General features: G+C 44.8%; 3 protein-coding genes across 4 annotated transcripts; 2 read left to right on the top strand and 1 right to left on the bottom strand.

Annotated features, from left to right (window-relative positions):
• Window positions 1-2709: 2709 nt before the first annotated feature.
• rgs4 (regulator of G protein signaling 4) lies at window positions 2710-6410 on the bottom strand. Its single transcript, XM_057038552.1, has 5 exons — window positions 6263-6410; window positions 5966-6085; window positions 4971-5035; window positions 3905-4068; window positions 2710-3780 (listed from the first exon to the last, which is right to left on the bottom strand). Exons 1-5 carry the CDS (start codon window positions 6304-6306, stop codon window positions 3550-3552), a joined length of 624 nt encoding a protein of 207 aa, XP_056894532.1. The 5' UTR covers window positions 6307-6410; the 3' UTR covers window positions 2710-3549.
• Window positions 6411-14488: 8078 nt separating this feature from the next.
• Window positions 14489-17344, top strand: fetub (fetuin B). Its single transcript, XM_057037725.1, has 7 exons — window positions 14489-14775; window positions 14977-15090; window positions 15224-15311; window positions 15430-15596; window positions 15785-15898; window positions 16048-16140; window positions 16368-17344. The coding sequence occupies exons 1-7, from the start codon at window positions 14560-14562 to the stop codon at window positions 17106-17108; spliced, it is 1533 nt and encodes a 510-aa protein (XP_056893705.1). The 5' UTR covers window positions 14489-14559; the 3' UTR covers window positions 17109-17344.
• A 648-nt stretch (window positions 17345-17992) lies between these two features.
• On the top strand, window positions 17993-20750 carry LOC130528408 (fetuin-B-like). 2 transcript variants are annotated; one of them, XM_057037736.1, is made up of 7 exons: window positions 17993-18363; window positions 19152-19262; window positions 19424-19502; window positions 19593-19759; window positions 19870-19983; window positions 20100-20201; window positions 20328-20750. In XM_057037736.1, the coding sequence occupies exons 1-7, from the start codon at window positions 18166-18168 to the stop codon at window positions 20592-20594; spliced, it is 1038 nt and encodes a 345-aa protein (XP_056893716.1). In that variant the 5' UTR covers window positions 17993-18165; the 3' UTR covers window positions 20595-20750. The 2 variants fall into 2 exon arrangements, with proteins under 2 accessions (XP_056893716.1, XP_056893715.1); XM_057037735.1 differs by having other exon boundaries at window positions 17995-18363; window positions 19149-19262.
• Window positions 20751-22193: the final 1443 nt, after the last annotated feature.

Genomic DNA, 22193 nt, shown 5'->3' with positions numbered 1-22193 from the left:
TCAGTTCCCTGAAGAAGAGACTGATGAGCTTATGATCCACTCATTATTATCTTTGGTAGATCTGGAGCACGTTGAGGATGCATCTGGAAAAAAGGCCCCCGTTATCAGTTAAGGTTAAAAAAACACACAGCAGGCTGAACGATCGTGAGCTAATGATGTTAAAGGGACTTGTTGGATGATTACCTGCGAGGTCAGTGGTCTATTGATGACTTAGTGAGGACATTTTTATCTCTAGCACTGACAAAGCCCTCCATCCCACAACAGAGCTTATATTCAAACATCAGTGAGCTCCACTCAACATAAAACTATATGTCCTCTCTATACGATCACATTAGCATCGTTATCCATACATTAGCTGCGTCCAGTGGGGATGGATAAACACTGAAACGGTGGCAAGTGGAAAATGGTCAAAGATCACCAGAATTTTGACCTTATTCATGAAAAGCTGAAGAATAAGTTGGAATGCCGCAACATTGTCCTCCACAGTGTTTGACAGGGAAGGACTTTGGGTCATTTTGGTTCCCGTTCATCCACTGATGATGAGACTGATGTTCTCTTGACTCCTAAATCTAAATCTACACGCTTCTCTGGAGCTACCTAAATGGGTACTTTGATCATGTCAAGCCAAACTTTCAAGTTGTGTAATTACTCTAGCAAATCTTGGGTGATCTGTAGACCCATTTATCTCTGTACAAGCCGCCGTTTAACCATCACTCACTCGGCCGACAAGATCAGGTGTTGCGAGATCACGTAATTAGCTTCAGAAAGGGAAGTAATCACAGGTGATCTATGAGCAGTAAGAGCCGTGCTGACTGTGTTCTGGTCTTCTCTCACAGACCTGAACCCCTTTCTGGCCTCAATCACTTGGTCTCCAGATGATATAGAGCAGATTAGCTCTATTTTCTCTGACATCAGCAAGAACAAACAAAGCAATAGTTGAGCTGACATTTCCTTTCAGGCAGGATGAGAATATGGTGTGTGAGTCATGGATTTCTCTCGGCCCCTGCAGCCTCCTGCAGTCAGTATTAATGTCAGTAAGTAGGACAGATGTGTCTTTTCAGACTCTCCTCGCTGTGTTTAATAAATGATGGAGGCTTTCTGATTCTCGCTCCCTCCCGAGGTTGACATAAATGCACATGCATCCTTTTCTCTAAGCTTTTAAGGTCTGCTTGGAAACACTGTTAATCCACTTTGGAGAGCCTCGATTGGTAAAATATTAACCCAGGTACTTTTAGTTTGGCTTAAAAAAAGTCTTTCCTGTGTTCTTCAGTTAGGAGCTGAGCGGGCAGATGGAATTAACCCGGTCAATATTTACCTCTGACTCGGTCTGGGATGCACCTGGACAAGATTGAATCGAGAAAAGCTCATTTTGCATCCTTGAATAGACTTCAGAGGAAACTCAGAAAAGTGAAACACATCTGAGGCAGCAGAGCAATTGTTATTTAATTATGTCTGACAGAGAGCATGAAGAGGATTGGAAGGGCAAGATTCATGAAGGATGATCACTTTTTTCCAAGAAACCTTTTTAATTTTATTTACGAAGGTTATTTTTGAGTTTATAATAAGCTGTATGATGATTAGCCATCTTCGTCTTAAGGGAGCGTCATGCTTCTCCAGAAGGAAGATGCAGCATTTCCTGTTTAGTTGCCCTGACACACACTTGACTTGAGTATTACTGTAACCCTCATCCATCCCATGACGAGTCTCAGATTTGGTCCAACAGTCACTGAAAAAATAAAATAAATTTTCTTTGGGGCTGAAAATCAGCCGAGTTAGACACACATCAGCAACACAAACATAGCAACAGCACAAGCAAGAGTCTTGTTGGTATAGTGACACACTTTATTACGTTCTTTATTCATTAAAAACTGCTTTTATGGACAAATAAAATTTGGAAATGTGACTGTAAATGCTGAAGCAACCAGCAGTGCTCTTGAGAAAGGACTAATCAAACTTGGCTGCGACAACCGTGTTGCACTGTTTTCACCCGCTACGTGACATCGCCAACAGCTGCCCATTCGTTTGAGAGCTGAAAGCTTCCCAGGCCTCTGAGTGTCGGCTGAATTTGCCCTCGTTATTCTCTCCATTATGAGGCAGAACAGTCGTCAGAGCAGCACATGCAGATAACATCAAAATCATAGGTTCATCATTTTAAAAGACCTGTGTTCTTTAACAGAAGAGCCTGTCGGGCTTTTATCTCCAGGCAGAATCTCCACTTAGACACGTGCACTAATTTCACAGTCCTTGCTGGAGAGTCTCACGGTCAGAAACGTGCACATCTTCAACTGGATTTTCATTTACCTCAGGCTAAACTTTCCACAGGAAGATAAAACCAAAATTGGAGGTCAATTTGAAATGAGTGTGATGCAAAAATGAATGAGAGAAATGAGGTTGTTGGACCTTCTCAGGCTAAAATGGCTGAGCTTTTCTGTAACAACTGCGTCACAAAGGCCAACTTTCAATAAGGGCCATCAGATTGCTGCTTGATAGCATTTAACAGGCCTTTTAGACACACCAACAAACGTAGCTAACCTGTCCTGATGGTCACACCTTGGAAATATGTTAAACCTTCCATTATAAAAGAAAGAAATGAAAACAATTTTGTCACAGAAAATAAGAAAAACATGGCGACATCATCAGGAAGCTCAGGGATGACAAGTGCAGCATGTGTCTTAAATCAAATGTTTCATAATTATACACGACAGACAGTTGGGATTATCAAACCCACATTTTATTTTGAGGTATTGATAAAAACATGACAATTACATAAAAAATAAATAGTTACAGATGGATTCTAGTTTTACCTAGTGTACCACCACTAAATCCTCAGTTAATGCTAAAACATTGACAACATACCGTCCATGCACAACAGGGCTAAACATCTGGTTCATGGGGGGTGGGGGGTTCTACACATCAAAACATCAGTCCCATAGGTCACACATTGATCTTTTCTTTGACTATTCAAAGATTATTTGGCTTGAAAGGAAATCAATACTGCACTATTAAAGCTCCCTACAACCAACATTTAGACAGTTCTTCAACACAGCCAGTCAATTTACCTATAGAATGATCGATCTACAGAGATCTATAGAATGAGAATGTAGACATCATAATCATGGTGGAGGTAGCTTTACGCTGTGATCTGTTCTCAACAAGCTCTGGAGGAGCCGTTCTCCAGTTACAGCCCGTGACGCACACCAGATCACAACCGGCGTTTCAAAAGCAGAAGTAAAACAAGTTAAATAACTAAGCATTTGTTTGGCCGTTACAACCTCCGCGATGTCCTGCTTCGATAAAGGATGACTCCAATTTGTGATTTCTGCTAGCTGGAATAATTTAATTTCAGGTCAGATTGGAAAATGTAATTAGTGTTACCATGGCAACGGTGGCCAGAACATTCATCATTACAGCTGTAGATTGCATTGATAAGACCTTGTTTTTGTTGACGTTGACTCCCGACTGTTTCGCTAACCTTTAAGAGCGATGCTACTTTCTCATGTTCTCAGTTTTTTTTCCACATTCCTCTGGCCTTCCCTGCTCACTTCCTGTTTAGGCTCCACCAGCTAACACATGCCTGTTCTCCAGGCAGTCAGAGCTTTTCGCCTCCCTCTTGGCCTGCCTCTCAAGCAGATCCTGGACCAGCGTGGAGTGGAGGAAGCGTCTGTAGGAATCTTTCTCCATCAAGATGTAGATCATCTTCTGGGCCTCGTCGAAACACGACGGGTGTGCCTGGTCAACGTTCTGCCTCGTTTCCTCTCTTGTCACCGCGTCCAAATTGACCTTAATTGGCAGAGATTGAGGGAAGAAAAATGGTTTAAGGACTTTTGTATTTTAGGGTGGATATAGCACACCATCAAGTTTTATCTTCTGCTTTGTAACCTTCTTATTTATTTAAAGGAATCACCTCTTTAGGTGCATCTGATTCAATGTACAGCTGATATATCTGCTGGGCTCTGGCTGCCAAGTCGGACGGCGCCATTTTCCTGTACTCTTCACAGGCGACCCAGAAGTCCATGTTCTCCTCACTGAACTCTGACCTCAGGAAACTGGCGAAAACTTGACGACCCACTGTTGGAGGAAAAAATTAGAATTCATGGTAAGATTTCATCCACAATATAAGCAGATATTCACTTTCATTAGGATGTAAAATCCATTAAATTGGTTAAAAATGACAAAAAAAACACATTAGACATTATAGATGTTCTCCTTCTAGAACCTTTAGTGGTCCTGGTTTCTTGCGGAAACCATATAAATATAATACATGTCTTGTTTTTCCATTATGAAATCAGGAAACCCTTTAGAGAATAAATGCATTTATTTGGATTTTTCTTGCTGTATGGTGGGAAAACGTTGTTTCAGAGCTGTAAACATTAAAGCTTTCACTTTTTTTTTCCATCATGGAAACTATGATCTATACAGCTGCACATCTAATGAGGCTGAGTTGGTACACTTCCTGGAAACCAGCTTAAATAGTTTCAACATTAGAGACCAATAAGTTCATGACAGCATAAATAAAATAAATTCTATTGGCCCTGTAAGAGTTTAGTGATGAGGGACAAAAGGAAAGAGGAGACATGACGGCATCAGAGGTCAGGGGTCAGGTCATGGAACACAAGAGCTCTGAACCCTGATGGTTCCCTCCAGGCCAGTGCTCCTTGTTCGGTTCCAAAACTTTCAAAATGTTACACACACACACACACCCAGCACACACACACACACACATATGCACACACACACTAGTCACTGTGACCCAAGGGGATATTAAACGATGCCTCCAGACACGTAGCAGCAGACCAGAGCATGAGAAGGGCTCAGCACTCAGTGATAGTAGTTTAATTAGCACTGATCCTTACTACAATCATGGAAAAAACATGAAAGGGGAGATATGATGCAAAAATCACTTTTGGGATTTAACAACGTGGAACATTAGATCATGTGAGTTAAATTTGTCCAGTGCGAGTTAAACTTACTTTCACTGTTCATCACGTGGCTGAAGGACAGATTCCATTTCTTCACCTGGTCCGCTGCAGGCACCCTAAAACAGAGTTTGATTAAAAAGGTCATTTCTTTATTTAGCCCGCTGTTCCAAATACTGACGTAGAAGCATCTCTGTATGCAAAACCCCAAAACAGGCTGTTGTATTCAGACTGAACTGGTATGAATTAGATTATTGTAACATTAGGCCACATTAGGGTGATTCTCATTGGATAATTCACCAAATATCATATAATTGTGTATGTGTGACACAATCTAGAATTTGCAAAGAGATTCCTTTAATGCAATGTCCCTGAGAGAAAGGCTTTATTTAACAGATAATAAAACAGTAACTAATCAAAAAGTTCATTTGTATTCAGTCACCGATAACAAAAGTACATTGATTCTGTGGTGAAAATGGGAATGACGTAATTATAGCAGATTAAAAGAAGCATTGATTATCTGTAATGGTCCCTCAACAAGTCAGATGTTATCGAAAATGAAGATGAGGCTTAGTGTCCAGATTGAGGAGTCGCTCTTAAAGGCAATTATTGTGCTCAACTTGGAAAAAATAATAATGCCCACGGTTGTGGCATCACACCTGACAAGCAAAGTTTAAATAAAATGTCTGCAACTCGCAGGATAACGACCAGGGACTCATTATATCTGCATCTCCTCATGATATCATGCCTGTAAAATTGAAATAATTATTCCTCCATCGTCATTATTATCATAGAAAAACTCTTTCAGAATCAGATGCACCTTAATATTTCCACAGCATGTTCACCTGTGTAGCTCAGTTATTCTATTCATTGTAATATTCCGATGTTCCTGATCCAAACTCGTGCGTCACACCTCACAAAGCTTCACCATTAATGTTCCTGCATTAAAGCTCTCGTACTCCGCATTGATTTTACACCCGTTTTCAAACTCCCAGACGTGTTTTTAAGGGGAACCACAGAGTGAAGCAGCAAAAATAGTGTCTGCTGACCTCTTGGCTGCAGTGGCGGCGGCGGCGGCGGCGGCGCTCTTCTCTTTCTGTTTTGGCTCCGCCGTTTGGTGCTCAGGCTTCTGCAGTAAAAAGCTGATTTTGTGCTTGATGTCTTTAGCGCTGTCAGGAGAAAACAGACAGGAGGAACGAGGGAGTTGCTTCATTAAAGACTTCGGTTTTCAAGAAAAACATCATCCAACTGGCTCTTTTGTGCATTTAACTACGAGTCGGGTGAGATTTGCTTCTTAAATCATCAATACAGTTTCACATCTTCAACTCTTCATCTTTGTAACTTACCTTTTCAAGCATGTGGCAGGAAGTGTTGCCAGTCCTTTACACATGATAGATTTTTAAAGGTCCAATGTCAGAGCTGCCGTGAAGCTCAGAGTTTGTCGTCCTCAGGATTAGACAGCAGGCTGTTTGTGTCTCCACCCCCATCGGACGCATTTTATAGCTGCAGAGTGCTCAGAAAATTGACCAATCACACCACAAAGATAGAGAAAGAAAGGGAGAGGGAGCGAGAGAAGAAAGGAGGGAGAAGAACACGGAGGAAAATTCAGCCAAATTGGCTTAAAGTCCGACTAAGACAAAAGATGAATCCCAAACAGGGAGGCAGGTGGGCCCTTTGACATTTGTCCTTCAGGCATGTTGGCATCTGTTTTCACATAAATAACTTTTTAAATAACATTTGATTTACGGTCTAAAAACACAAATTTGGAACAGGAGCAGAACAAGAATCAATGTCACTGTGGTCCCATCAAAATGGGTTTAAAAACATGAATCCTCTCACAGCAAATGTCTCGTTTCAGTCCGTCCACTTCAAACTGTCTGTCTGTCTGTCTGTCTGTCTGTCTGTCTGTCTGTCTGTCTGTCTGGCTGGCTGGCTGGCTGCTGGCTGGCTGGCTGGCTGGCTGGCTGGCTGGCTGGCTGCACGTGAGGTGCACAACAATGGTTTCATCATCCCCAGAGGTTGCCACGATAAAAAGATGAAATATTTAGATGGTAATATAAACCGTTATATTACTTCCTGCCCTTGATGGAGGAGATTGAATATATTTCTGGGGTTTAAACAGCAACACACGTTGAAGAGGGTTCAGAACCACCTGTCAGGGCTAGTTTGGGTTACTTTGAACTGTTGCTTCTTCACGATTTTCTGAAGAGACTCGTTATTGACGTGGGAGTGTGAGCAGCCCCACAAACTGCAGTCGACAAGGCAGAGATGAATCAGCTGGATATTCTCCAGTCATTTCTGAATCACAGCGAGAAACTAAACAGAGCGATAAATTATCGTACAAGCTGGGTGTGTTCCGGTCCAAAGAAAACCGCAATTAACGTGATGAAACATCCAGTGGCGATGGAGCAGCATGATCTGGAATTGGTTCTCTGGAAAAACGGTGCGTTAAAAACTGTTCTCACAACAAATCAGAAGGGAAGCTGCTAGCTGAAGCACGAGCTGCTTCAGCCAGGTTTAAACTCTTAAAACACCCCTCAAGTGGAGCCTGTGTCTATTTACAAAGACTTGTTTCGGGGAATGTGACGGGAGAGGTGGCGAAACTGGGGTTGAAGGACGTTAGCATTCTTCGAAGCGACAAGTCAGTTTCTCTTTTCTTACCAGGAAGCAGCAAATCTGCCTTTGTGGCAGCTCACTATAAAACAAGGCTAAACTCAATCGTTCCTTCGGCCAGCGTGCCCATCGGCGTAGGCCAACATTTGCCTCCACCTCGTCCGATATTTTGCTTTCAGAGTCGTGACTGTTGGCTCTGATGTCAGTCTGTACCAGTTCCATACGCTCCCTGCTGCCGCCTCTCCTCCCATTCAGTTGTGAGGACGACATCACTGTTTGGATAGTAAATAAAATGCAGCAAGGGCTGCAGAAGTGCGTGTGCACGTGGCCGATGCTCCCGCAAGCGTGTCTGAACTCGTTAACGTGCTGGTCCAAAAACAAACTCAGCGGTCTCCAGCACTTCCTGCCAGTTATGCATTAACACTAAACCACAGTGTTTATTCTGGTACCTTCCATTGGATCAAGAACAAGTGTTGGTTTGTCTCTGATTTCTGGGGGGGAAGAAAATCAAAGTGTTGTCTTTCTAATGGTCACGAGGGGTCTAAACCACCTCTGAGTGTATTCTTGTGAGCATTAGTGTCGCTAATATCCAGGCAGCATAACCACAACCACAGCGCAGCAACGAGCAAAGCGCTCGGACCCGTCCTGGTCCGGCCTCCTTCCTTCAGGCTCTGCTCTCCTTTCCTTCATCACCGTCCGTATAAAAACCAAACAAAGCAGTTTGGGTTGGTGAATGGAAAGAACGGGGTGAACGGGGTTAATGGCAAGTTGCCTCTCTGTTAACTGGTGACAGTCCAGACAGCAGGATGTGATTTAAGCAGCAGAGGCCAGTGAGGTGATGACAGTGGCGTGTGTTCCTTTATCACACAGGCGTTACACAAACGGCATCAATCAACAGGGCTTTTCAGCCCCGCCGCCATCTCGCCTGTTGCTGCTGCAGCCAGACACATGCTGACAACAACTAATGATTTCTTTTTCCGTGTTATCTGAACCCAGACAGCGACATCAATACGCAAATCCGAAGTCCAGTCGGAGGAGGTGACACGTGCACGCACGCTGAAAAGCTCCGTCATTCAATGGAGGTCGTCAGTTGTCTGGTCGAAACTTTAACGTGGACACGCCTACGGCCATCTGAAACCTGCTGCTGGGCACATCTACAAGACTGGGATTTAAGTGGATTTCCTTTTTTATTTTGGGGAATTTTAAAGCTTTTCCCAGTAAACAGTCGACTTTGGCTGTTGCAGTCAGGGGCCATAAAGCTCACCTCCCCTGGCAGTTTCGAAAACGTTACCATGACGCTGGAGATGAAAGGATAGCCGCCTTCGTAACTTTATCCTTGATATGGACCCAATAAACCACAACACCTGACAGCAAATGGCCTGAGGGAAGTAATGTGGTCCCAGTACATTATACCATTTGTGATACTCATCATCCAGATCTGATGTGAACTGGAAGCCTCTCTGTCATTAGCGGGGAAGAGACGCCGGGTGAAGGACAGAGGGCTCGTGTCATGTGATAAAGACATGAGCTTCATCTCCTATGACACACTCAGTGTGATACATGATTATCCAGCAGGACTGAGGGACGGAGCCGGTCTGCACGTGAGCGTCCTCAGTGATCAGTGATCCGAACCTTCACCAAATGATTTGACAGAATTAAGAGGACATGAAGTGAAGGTTCTGTTTGTTTGAGGAAAACATCAGAGGGCTTAAGAGAGAGAGCATCTCTGTTCGCGCTCCTCTGCCTCAGGAAGGCATTTTTAAATCATCAGGAATTAAAAAAGCAGAGCTTGTCATAGGCAGTGAAAGCGAGTGCTTGTTCACGGCTCCTCACTGGTCCAGGCAGCGCTGGGAGAAGAAGCCGTGTCACTGGTGGCTTGCTCACCCAGGATTTTGTAGATCACGAGATGATGTGAATGAATGACTAGAAAGTGGAGGCTGACTCTGCTCTCCTTCCATCACAACAAAACTGTCTCATTCTTGTCCTAAAGACGCCATCCTGAACCAGAGGAAGCTGGTCCGATCCCCAAGACGCTGACCAGGATGAGCGTATGGAGACAGCAGCCGTGCAGGACAAGCTCTGGATGACGTCACAGATGGGTGATGAGAAAGGAAGAAGAGTTCCTAATCACAGATAAGGTCATTTTATGAGCAGATGCTGGTAAACCAGTACTGGTAAACCAGTTTACAATCATGTTTTGTTTTAAATAATAAAGCTAGCCTTTTCACCTCTCCAGATCCTGGAGATTAAACACGTGAAACATCCTGAAACAATTGCCCCGCCATCAGGCAGGTTCTTATCTGTGTTCAAATGCAAGGGGGGGTTAAATCTGCCAACTTTGAGGTTCTTACGCTTTCTCATTTCAACAATAAACAGTCGTTGAGTGTTGACCGTAAAGACGTTTCAGGGCGACCGAAGCCCAAACTTTCCCATCTTCAGCTTAATGACTCATAGCAGAAAGCCAAGAATTTACTGCTGTAACCGTTTACAGGCCTCTTCAGTGAGTTGGCCACGGTGGAGCATAATTGGCTGTGCGGGGAACAGCACGCACCCTCAGATACACATCACAACAGCTGTTGTCGATCCTCGCGGCTTTAATCAGAGTCAGGAGGAAGCACAGTGATGGATGAGACGCCGAGTTTTATTGAATCTGCTGTGTGGACCCAGGTTTGAATTTGTCAGCATATAATGCGAAACACATTTTTTGGCACGTTTATGTGACTTTGAATGATGATTTAAATTCTAAAGATGTGTACAGAAAGGAAGATTGATGTTGGGGCACAGCAGATGTTGCCGATACTTAGCATAGCGGAGCTCAACTGATGACATCTTTTAATGATTCTACATGAGGAACGTACAAATAGAAACCTTCTACATAGCGTTATGTTTGCTAGGTGGGGGAAACTACATAAGTCTCACAACAGAAAATAGGTCCTGTGGGGTTTTAAAAGGGTCTGGGAAAAGGAAGGAATCAGCCAAAATCAAGAGTGGGAGTCAAGGAGAAGTTGGAAATTTGGGAAACAAGGAAACAAAAACCAGCACGTGAGGAAAAGCAAGGAGTGTGTGCAGATCATCAACCACCTTTTTAACCTGAAAAATGCCTTCCGATTTAACCCGGGTTTAAAACCACTAACTGAAATCCTGACTGAAGCGTATGAGGACAGAGTTTGTTGGCCTCACCTGTAATTATTGTTCTGCATCGAACCGCTCGCTGCCCTGGAGCTCTGTTGTTGTTACTGATCACTGCTGTCACAACAGATCAGGGGTAGAGCTCCAAAACCTGCCATAAATGTCAGGCCACCAACACATTTGTATCAGGCTCCATTTACAATGCTTCAAATCGATGTCGTGCAGGTGATAAACACCTGCTAGGTGGACCTTGACCTTCTTGTGGACCTTTCGGCAGGCATGAAAAACAGGTCCTACTGTTGAATCTTAATGTGTTCTTTACACCCATGTCAGTCCATCTTCACCTAAAGTCGTTTAGTTACAATCAGTGTTTAGCTTCCTCACTGTGTAAGCAGCAGAACCTCTCAGGAGACGACATCAAAAGTAAATTAGTGTAAAAGCAGGTTTTATTACACATCTAACATGTTGGTGATATCAGCCGAGCGGGTGCTTCTGCTTTCTGCTGCACTATATCATCTGCAATGTAAATATGACCAGAGTTCCTGAAAGGAACTCAACATCTGCGGCCGTGTTAATCTTGTTTACAATAAAACACATGGTGTTCGAGCCCGGCACATGTTTCCTACGTGTATTTTAGACCTACAGTAGGAGGTTGTCTCCAAACATCAGTGCTTGTGAAACAGGTTCTATGGAGAATGTGGAAACAAAGAATAATAAATGTACAGTAACATACACCAGTGAAAGCTGTGATGACTCCGCTGTCCTCGCCTCATCGGTCCGGGTGCCGCTTCCTTCCGACAGATAAACCCGTGACACTAGGTGTTGCCATTTTCTAAAGGTATTTTTCATGTGTAATATGGATATTTGGTCATTTGATGTGTTAAAATGAAACAGTACTCGTGTTTTGTACTCAAACAGCCCCCCAGTTTCTATGGAGATGGTTCCTGGGAAAATGTAAACGAAGGGATAACTCGGGTCATCTGACTTCCTCTGGTTGGAGCCAGGGTGCAGTTAATTGTTGTGGCTCCATAAACGGCTGTTTCAATGGCTGCTTGAACCTTGAAGCTCCACCAGGTTTCCATGGGTCAGAGGTCAGGGATGAACGAGGAAAACCGCCACCAAAACTTTACAGAGAAGGGCTGGAAGGTAATCACTTAGAAATCGGTAGATAATTATCAGAAACCAGCAACTAATAACTGTTAACTCTTTAATAAAACCATTATTTCCTTTACTTATATGAGAAAAAAAAGGATTTTAGCTGCTCCATGTTAATGAGATGAGTTTTCATCATCGTGGATTGTTACTGCATGTATGTGAATGCTCCCAATGAGAGCTGCAGGTCCTAAAATGTACAGATGTGCTCCTCTGTGTGGATGGACAGCGAAGGGTGACATTTACCCTCATTCAGTGAACTGTGCAGCGTGTCCTTGAGGGAGCTCTGGACCTCTTCACCAGGATCCCAGAGGATCCACACAGAGATGAGAAACATCAGCCAACACAATCCTCAGCTTATTAAAATAAACCCACCGTGCACGTGAGGCTCATTGCAATCGGAAATACAGAGATCGCAGAATGCTGCATTTTTATATGCAGAAGGATCACAGGGGATCACGGGGGAATCACTCCGACTCTTCTATCATTGTAAATTCCTTTCTGCTGCAGGATCCTCGTTAGCTTACAAAAACATGTTTATTGACATAGAATGTTCCACATTGGTCCAAAATGTTCCACGGTCCGACTTACAGAATGCAGCAGCGCCACCTTGTGTCAAATAGGAAAACATTTAACAGCAGCAGTGGTTATCTCAAATGTATTTAGTTTATAGACTCTGCAATACTCTGCCTTGGTTTAGAGAGGACTTGACCTATATTTAGCCTAATCTTATAGGCCAGAACCTTTAAAATGGGTCTGGGGATGAAAAATAAAAATAGGCCACTTCTCCATTTAAATGCATTTTTTGCACATTTCATTTCCATTTTACTACCGCAGCGCAAAAACGCAATAAATAAAGAAATAGATCAATAAATAGGTGTAAAAGAACCAACGTTCTCTCTAGGAACCAGCAGTGAGAGGGAGAAGTTTCCTTTCAGAGCTGAAGTCAAGCGAGTGGGTAAAATAAACACATGTCACATGTGTGATACATGTAGGTTCAGTTATATAACATGACCTTACTTTGTTCCTGGAAAAACAGTCATCACATAAAAAGCCTTTTTCTGAGAACAGTAAATGAAATGAGACCTTCGAGGTTCACGTTTCTGCTCCTCGTCATGCAGCAGCATCCTCAGCAAACATGAAAATTTTGTCATGGTGACTCAAAATTCAGATGATTTTCACACCAATCAAAGTTTTCAGGAATGACACAAGAGCTGCTTTGATTTGGAGGGTGTCGTCTAACTTCAAAGCTGCTTCACTCGGGTCAGCCATCAGTTCCACACACATACTGATCTTCTGTTAGAGCAGGGGTCGGCAACCCGCGGCTCTCGAGCCGCAGGCGGCTCTTTAGCGCCGCCCTAGTGGCCCCCTGGAGCTTTTTTAAAAATATGAAAATGAAAAAAGATGGTGTGAACATATTTTTGGTTTTAATATAATTTCTGTAGGAGGAAAAACATAACAAACATCCTTAAAGATTTCCATTGCTGTTAACATGTGGATAATAAATATTTAATTTCAACATTTCATTATAAGAGAAGTTAAACTTAAAGCACCATCGTACAGCAGAGTGGCCACGTGGTGCATCATTCTCTCCAGGATACGCTGCAGGGAACATAAACATTTAATCATTAATGCTCATTATGTATTTGTAGCCTACTTATCATTTTGGAAGAAGGCTAATATGGCTAATATAGACACTTACAGCATGTGTTGCCTTCATAATAAGGCTTATATAGGGCTTTTTATTTTTTGTGGCACCAGGCAGATTTGTTTTTTGGTTTTTTGGTCCAATATGGCTCTTTTAACATTTTGGGTTGCCGACCCCTGTGTTAGACGCATGCATTGATACACAGAATCACCCCTGGTCGGTGAATCAATGCTGGCAGATTGGGGAGTTCAGCGATGCCGTGTTGCGTAAGCGGGCCTCACACGTCACATGTTGCAAGAGTCAGTATGGATTTCTTTTCTGACATGTTGATTTAATAGATTTTTGGGTTTTGTGCCAGAACAAAGGTCATCCCCTTCACGTTGACGGCACCATCTTCAGCTCCAGTCTCTGTGTATCTGCTGCTGACATAAATTTAGAAGCAATTTTTCACAAAGCTGAAAAGAACACTGATGCCTAACTGACCCGCAGCCATTTGATTTAATTACTAAGCTTCATTAATCATAAAGCGGTTAGCACAGGGAAACCTTTGCAATAGGCTGAAAGATTGGATTTTTAATTTTTTCATAAAAATGTAATTTAGAATTAGAGCAGATTTTGATTTTTTAAATTTAATCAATGGCTTGTTGACTTTAAATAGTTCTAAACACTTTCCTTTCCAAGACCAGATCAGCATCATATGGAAAAAGTTTCCATTGTAAAATCTAAGAAAAAATATACAATATAAGCAGTATGATTTCCTTAAGTTAATGCCTATACTGCCAAAGAGGCTCAACTTAGTGGCCCAACTGTTCGATTAAGTCTTTTTTGCTATCTTGAGCCGTTGTGCAAGTCTCTAAAGTAGCGGGTCACTGTGCATGTAAATGATGTTTGTGCTCTCAGTGGGGCCTCCGGGGACAATGGTTATGTTTGCCCGGGCTGATGTGCGTATTGTGTGTGACATAGGTTGAGTGGGTGTGTTCAGTAAACAGTTGGAGGATTTAAACATCTTCCCAAACCTCCGTGTGCATCTGCACCAGCCCGTCTGTCAGCGTGCGTGTGTCTCTGCCGGCGTGTTGACAAAGTCTTCCCAGGTTTTTCGTCATGAAGCACCGCGTGCTGTTGTCGCTGCTGCTAGCACTGGGGTGCACGCACATCCGCAGTGCACCAGTGGAGCCCACCAGCCTGGAGGCAGGCTCTTGTGAGGATCCGCAGGCAAAGGGGGCTGCAGGACTGGCACTCTCTAAGATAAATCAGGACCGGACGGAGGGCTACGTCTTCGGCCTGCAACGCCTGTCCAACGTGCACATGACCAAACACGTGAGTCCCGTTGCTGAGCTCCACCACGAATTACTGTCTTGATTCCGTGCAAGAACCTTCCAGTCGCTGCACAAGGATTCATTTTGCTGGTTTTCCATTTCAGAATTTGGGTTTTAAAAAGGGTCAAAATAAAAGGATGAAAATATTCAAGGAGAACTGAGTATTTAAGGACAGTTTCTGTAAAACTGAACGTGCTCGCAGGGTGAGAACGGCGTGGTGTTCTATCTGACTCTGGATGTGGTGGAGACCAACTGCAGCGTTCTGAGCAAAAAGGACTGGAAGAGCTGTGAGATCCGGCCCTTTTCTGACACCCCGGTGAGAAACACCCTCCTGCACACCCACAATTTACCACAAATCTCCTCCCTGATGCTCAAAATAATGAAGCCCTGTACTGAATTCTGTTGAATTTTAGATTTTGAATTTGAATTGAATTCACCTTCTTCTGCAGGTTTACGGACAGTGCAAAGCCGCCATCTTCATTAATAGACCTCATAGGGTGGTGCGCCTCTACAAATACAACTGTGTGGTCCGGCCAGGTAAAAAAGAAAGAATTCTTATGATAAGAACGCTCTAATATTGACTTACATCGTAATTGCAGTTACTGGGAGGTTTCAAACAGCCAATCCACCCTAAACATGGGCCCTGTCTCAACAGTTCCTCGAGAGAAAGTGTACGAGATCTGCCCCGACTGCCCCACGCTCTTCAGCGCAGACGACGATCAGGTTAAGAAGACTATGACTCTCTCGCTGGAGAAGTTCAACAAGGAGGCTGGAATGAGCAAGCATTTTGCTCTGCTCAAATTCAACCGTGCTCTGGTCTCCGTAAGTTTTCAGGATTTACTAGATACTGTCGGCATCGGCCGACTCATTAAACCTCCAAGTTTCTCATCAGACCCTGTTGTTCAACCATGTGATGAAGGTTCGGTGCTTCCAGGTGTTTCTTCACCTGTGGACCAAAGGTCATGGGTTGAAGCTAATGTCCTTCATGTGCTTCCTGTGTGTCTATCTAGATGGGCCTCATCACACTTTACAATGTAGAATACACCATCCAGGAAACCATCTGCCCTAAGACCACAGAGGCAGTGACGGCTGAGAAGTGCCCCCTCATGGACTGCGAGTTTGCTGTGAGTGGTGATAAACAGGCCAGATTTGAACAGCACTGATTTTTTTTAACCCTCAATTAGTTTACACATGAAAAAAGGCACAAGGATTGAGAGGTGTGAACAGTCTGAGCTCTCAACACTGACCTGTGTCTTTGCTTTTCTCCCTTCAGCATAAGGGCTTCTGCAAAGCATCCCTCTTTATCCCCATGAATCCCACTGATGAGCCTGAAACCGAGGTCAACTGTGAGATCTACGAGCCTGAGGTAAGATTCATGGATGGATGGATGGGTGGATGGATGGATGGATGGATGGATGGATGGATGGATGGATGGATGGATGGATGGATGGGTGGGTGGATGGGTGGATGGGTGGATGGGTGGGTGGATGGATGGGTGGATGGATGGATGGGTGGATGGATGGATGGGTGGATGGATGGATGAACCAACCATTCTCAGTTTTTTCATTTATCGTTGCTTTTTGTGTCTTGTAGGCAGCTGAGAGGCAGAAGAAGCTGCACCTTCTTGGTGGAGAGGCTGACCACAGCCACACAGACACACATGCACACGACCCCAAACATGACCAGCCACACGCTGCAGATGACGCGCACACACACGACCACGTGCACGATCACACCAAGGGCCACGCTCACCACGCCGATGTCCCAGGGAACAGTGAGCACCACCACACCCATGACCATGCTGCAGGCAGTGGACACAAGCATGCCCATGACCACTCCCACGACCACGGCCACGACCACGATCACGTGCACACTCACCACGCCAAGGCACATGACCACAGTCATGACTCGCCTAACCACCACCACGACTACAAGCATGCTGATGGAGTGCACACCCATGAGCACGACCACGAGCTTGCTCTGGACCACGCCCACAAGCACCTTCACCTACATGGACATGAGCATCACCACCATCACCATGATCACGATCATGAGAAAGAAGTCCATGACCATCCCGAGGGCATGGTGAGGGTTCTGCCCGCCATGTCTGCAGACCTGCCCATGATCCTGCCTTCCTTCCCAGATATCCCTGCTGGCCCCGAGGTGGGAGTCGTCCTGCCCCTCAAGCCTGACCCTCAGATCCCTGAAGCGGTGGAACCCACCATCGAGGCTTTCCCAACCTCCCTTTCAGCCCAGTGTCCTGCTCTAGTTCTAGGACCGAGCCTGGCGGACCAAATGTTCACTGTAGACCCAATATTCAAGGCCGCTGCATAGGTCAAAGGTCCCTTGGAACTCTTTTTTTCATATAACAGAGACTGAAGTGTACACATGACACACGTCTTGAGAGCGTCAGGGGGCCATTTGGGGGTCAAACGACAGATGAAGCAGATGAAACCTCTTCTGAACACCTGTGAACAGTGTAAACTTCAACCATGTGTTACGATAGAGAAACTGAACTGGTGTGAGCACAACTGTGCCTGAACACAATAAAGGGTACAAGAAAAACTCCACTCATTCTGTTCCTTGGTCGGATCAGATTACAATCTTTAAATTCACAACAAAGCCAAAAGTAAAAAAAATAATAATCAAAAAAATAATCAAATAAAACAGAAGAATACATCATACGTGGCGATAATACTGAGTTAATTATGTGTATAATATCAGAAGATTATAAGCTCAAAATGCCTCATTTCCTGGTTAGTCATGTGTCTCCTGCACCAAAGAGATTCTTTTCCATGCAAAAATATCCCATATTTTTATTTCTGTTGTGATGATTATTTATTAGGTAAAGTCTCATTTAAAAAATGTCTTTTGCTGAAAAGAATGTTGAAAGTATTTCTTAAAAAATATTACTAACACTCAATAATAAACAATAAAACAATAATAGATATAAAGAAATATTAAATAATACTTTGGTTATTTTAAAAACTCAATAAGAGTGTCAGTAATTTTTCAAGAAGTTCACTAAAAAGCCCTGAATAAAAAGGTCTCAGCTGCACGTATACATGTCTCCAGTCTTTTTGGGCCCAGACAGCCAGTCTATTTCCACCTCCAAATAAAGAAGCAATGTCTACATGTGTAGTGCGCTCACTTTGATCCCTCCCCCAACCTCTCACCCACTCAACTGTGGCCCTTCAGGGCGTCTGATCCAGCTGTTGCCCCCGCAGGGCAGCAGATAGCAGCTGTTTGCTCATCTATTGAGAAAGAGGGTAAAGTCCACTACGGGTCTCTCTAATCATATAAAATAAGCAGTGCTTCCCTTCTGAAAGGAAGAGCAACAGACCAGGGCCAGGTGTTCATCTTAATAAACTAGAAATACTTAGGTTTGAGGATGAGGATCTACCTGGTGCTTCTGTCTCTGGCCTTGCTGCAGCAGGAGGGAAGAGCCAGGCCAGAAGCTGCAGGCTGCAACAGCCCTGAAGCACTGAGGGTAGCGGAGGAGGCTCTGGAGCAGGTCAACCAGGACCGGACCCACGGGTACATCCTGAGCCTCAATAGGCTGTACGACGTCTCACATACTCCTGACAAGGTGAGGACAAACCCACACAGATGAATAATGTTCTGGAGGACAGAGGGCAGAGGACAGGAGGACAGAGGACAGGAGGATAGAGGACAGGAGGATAGAGGACAGGACGACAGGAGGACAGGACAACAAGAGGCAGAGGACAGGAGGATAGAGGACAGGATGACAGGAGGACAGAGGACAGGAGGATAGAGGACAGGAGCACAGATGATAGGAGGACAGGAGGACAGGAGGATAGAGGACAGGACGACAGGAGGACAGGACAACAGGAGGCAGAGGACAGGAGGATAGAGGACAGGAGGACAGGAGGATAGAGGACAGGAGGATAGAGGACAGGAGGACAGGAGGATAGAGGACAGGAGGACAGGACAACAACAGAGGCAGAGGACAGGAGGATAGAGGACAGGAGGACAGGAGGATAGAGGACAGGAGGATAGAGGACAGGACGACAGGAGGATAGAGGACAGGAGGACAGAGGACAAAGAGGACAGGAGGACAGAGGACAGGAGGAAAGGAGGATGGAGGACAGGAGGACAGAGGACAGGAGGACAGAAGACAGAGAACAGGAGGATAGCGGACAGAAGGACAGTACAAATAGCAAAGATGGTTTGTTGTTAGCTGTACACACTAATGGCTGTAATTTTGTCTGTGTGTGTGTGTGTGTGTGTGTGAGTGTGTGAGTGTGTGTGTGTGTGTGGTGTGTGTGTGTGTGTGTGTGTGTGTGAGAGTGTGTGTGCGTGTGTGTGTGTGTGTGGTGTGTGTGTGTGTGTGGTGTGTGTGTGTGTGTTCAGCAGAAAGGTGCATTACTCTACAAACTGTCCATTGATGTCATGGAGACCAAATGTCACGTCATCAGCAGGAAACCATGGAAACAATGTGAAGTCAGGGGAATGGGTGATGTTCCAGTAAGTGGCACATGGCCGCACATCTTCTCCCTCCCTGGACGTGGACGGTAGTCTGAGCAAGAACAAAGAGATTCTTATTCTTCAAGTGACATCGTAACATTTCACTTTATTCAACCACCAACACGCAGAAATAAATAACACCCTCATGTGATGACCATCAGGTGTACGGGGAGTGTCAGGTGTCCGTCCACGTAGATTCTGAAGTCAAACTCCAGAGTTACACCTGTGCTCTACGAAAAGGTCGATCAAAACATTACTGCAGCTACCAAACCACGAGGAAACCTCACTGGCACGTCGTTAACCTTTGACCCTGCTGGTCTCCATCTGCAGTTTCTGATAGGGACATATTGCGCGAGTGTCCAGACTGTCCCACAGCTGATGATGTGAACGACCCTCACGTCAGGGAGGCGGCCAATCTTTCCCTGCAGAAGTTCAACAAAGAGAGTCGCCTGGGTAACCACTTCCGCCTGGAGAACATCACAAGAGCCAGTTCACAGGTTGGATAATAAGGCTCCAGTCCCATTTTGACAGACATTTGACTCAAGTTTCATTATGAAAATTCCTCTTTCGTCATGTTTATGGCTGCGCATCATTGTGTGTTTGACAGTGGGTTTTTGGTTCAATCTACTTTGTGGAGTTCATTATTGTGGAGACAGTGTGTTCAAAGAACTCACAGCCCGATGCAGTGAAGGACTGCCCACCGATGGACTGTCAGTTCGCTGTGAGTTCAACACACACGATCCCCGAGCTGCAGCAGTTTGGACGTTGATTCACTTCAAAGGGTTGTAGGAGAGGGTTGCCACCCAGAGTTGTAAGCTGTGACTGATCTCTCCTCAGCACCGAGGCTTCTGTGTCGGCTCCCACATGGAGATGAGATTTCCCGGGGGACAGATGGACAACAGTTCTGTGGAGGTGAAATGTGAGATCTATGAGCCTCAGGTATCTGCGTCGACCACAGTGATGTACCCGGCCCCATCTTGTGCTGTATAACCTCCTCCATGACACGAGGAGGCAGCGTGTGTAGCGTTTAGGATACAGCTCGTCTCCATCCTCTTCCCTCCTCAGGCTGCTGCTGCAGAGGAGCAGGCCCATGCAGAAGCAGGACACGAGCACGTCGGGCATCAGCACAACAACCACACGCACCTGCACCCCCACGAGCACCTACATTCGGCCACGCCCACGGCCACCGCCGTCTCCGGTGCTCGGAGCTCCCTTGGGACTGTGGTGAACCAGCCGGCTCCTGTCAGGTCCGACCCTGCAGCCAGATTCTGTCCCAGCCGTCGCAGGCACAATATCGGTATAATCACAAGAGAGCTGACTGACTATGATTGACTGGAGCCAGAATAACCTCGTTATTGAAAGACACGTATGATGAGAACAACATACAGAATTAAACACATTACCTTGATTGCTTTATGATAACATTTACATAATTTGTTCCATTCTTCTATTGTGATTAATTTTATGCAAATAAATGCTTTTCCCTTCTTCAAGTTTCTGCCGTAACTTCTCTACCATCGTAGCCCCTCTGACAGAACTACTGAAAGCCAAAGCCAAGTTTGTTTGGTCTTCGGAGTGTCAGTTGGCTTTTGATACTGTCAAGTCCCTCCTGTGTGCTTGTCCAGTGCTGGCTGCCCCACAGTTTGATAAGCCTTTCATACTGCAGGTTGATGCCAGTAATGTAGGAGCAGGTGCGGTCCTCTTACAGGAGGAAAAATCTGGTGTCAACAAGCCGGTCAGTTTTTTTTCCCGAAAGTTCAATTCCCACCAATTGAACTATTCGGTGATTGAGAAAGAGGCACTTGCCTTGATTTGGGCTCCGAGGCATTTTGAGGTGTACATAAACACGGGTGCTCCCGTGAAAGTGTACACTGATCATAACCCGTTAACATTTTTACAGACCCTACAAAATCCAAACCAGCGTCTGATGAGGTGGGCCTTATATTTGCAGCCCTATCAGCTCGATATTTGTCACATCAAGGGCACGGAGAATGTTATGGCGGATGCCCTGTCTCGTGCTTTTTGAGTGGTAGAGATTTTACTGTTTGTTAGTCTGCCCTGTCTGTTTTCTTAGGTACAAGGTCGCCGAAGCCTAAGGGAATTTCTTCTGCAGGGTTAAGTACTCTGTCTTTTCAGGTGGTGACAGCATACCCTACCAACTTAAGGAATTTGGCCACAAGGTAACTGTAGCCACCTGAATCTAAATATTAATACAGTAGTTTTTTTGCTTAGGTTCCGGGGTCAGTTTTGGGTACGTTTTTTCAGATGACCTTGGTGGTCTCCGTTCTTATGGGTGGGGGTGTGACGACCCTGGCTGCCTCTCTGTTGTCTCCTCCCTTCTGCAGGCAGTGGGTGGGCCAAGTGCTGCTAAGTGGCGATCCAGCTCACCTGGACTGATCAGCTGTGAGGGCTATAAATGCTCCACAGTCTGGGCGGTCACTCTCTTGCTTGGCTCCCTCCAGGTCTGCTTGGGTGTTCTGCTTTGGTTTGTTGTTTTGTATTATCCATCAATAAATTCCCTTTGTTCTAAAATCCATCCTGTGTGTTCTCTCTAATTTGTCTGAGCCCTGAGCTGGTTCATGACACTTGGTCGGATCAGATTACAATCTTTAAATTCACAATAAAGCCAAAAGTAAAAAAAAGCCAAGTAATCTGTTTTTATTTAAATAATCACATGTTGCAAGAGTCAGTATGGATTTCTTTTCTGACATGTTGATTTAATAGATTTTTGGGTTTTGTGCCAGAACAAAGGTCATCCCCTTCACGTTGACGGCACCATCTTCAGCTCCAGTCTCTGTTTATCTGCTGCTGACATAAATTTAGAAGCAATTTTTCACAAAGCTGAAAAGAACACTGATGCCTAACTGACCCGCAGCCATTTGATTTAATTACTAAGCTTCATTAATCATAAAGCGGTTAGCACAGGGAAAC

This window comes from Takifugu flavidus, chromosome 7, assembly GCF_003711565.1.
Source record: "Takifugu flavidus isolate HTHZ2018 chromosome 7, ASM371156v2, whole genome shotgun sequence".
NCBI lineage: Eukaryota > Metazoa > Chordata > Actinopteri > Tetraodontiformes > Tetraodontidae > Takifugu > Takifugu flavidus.
This window is presented reverse-complemented; position numbering and strand designations above follow the sequence as displayed.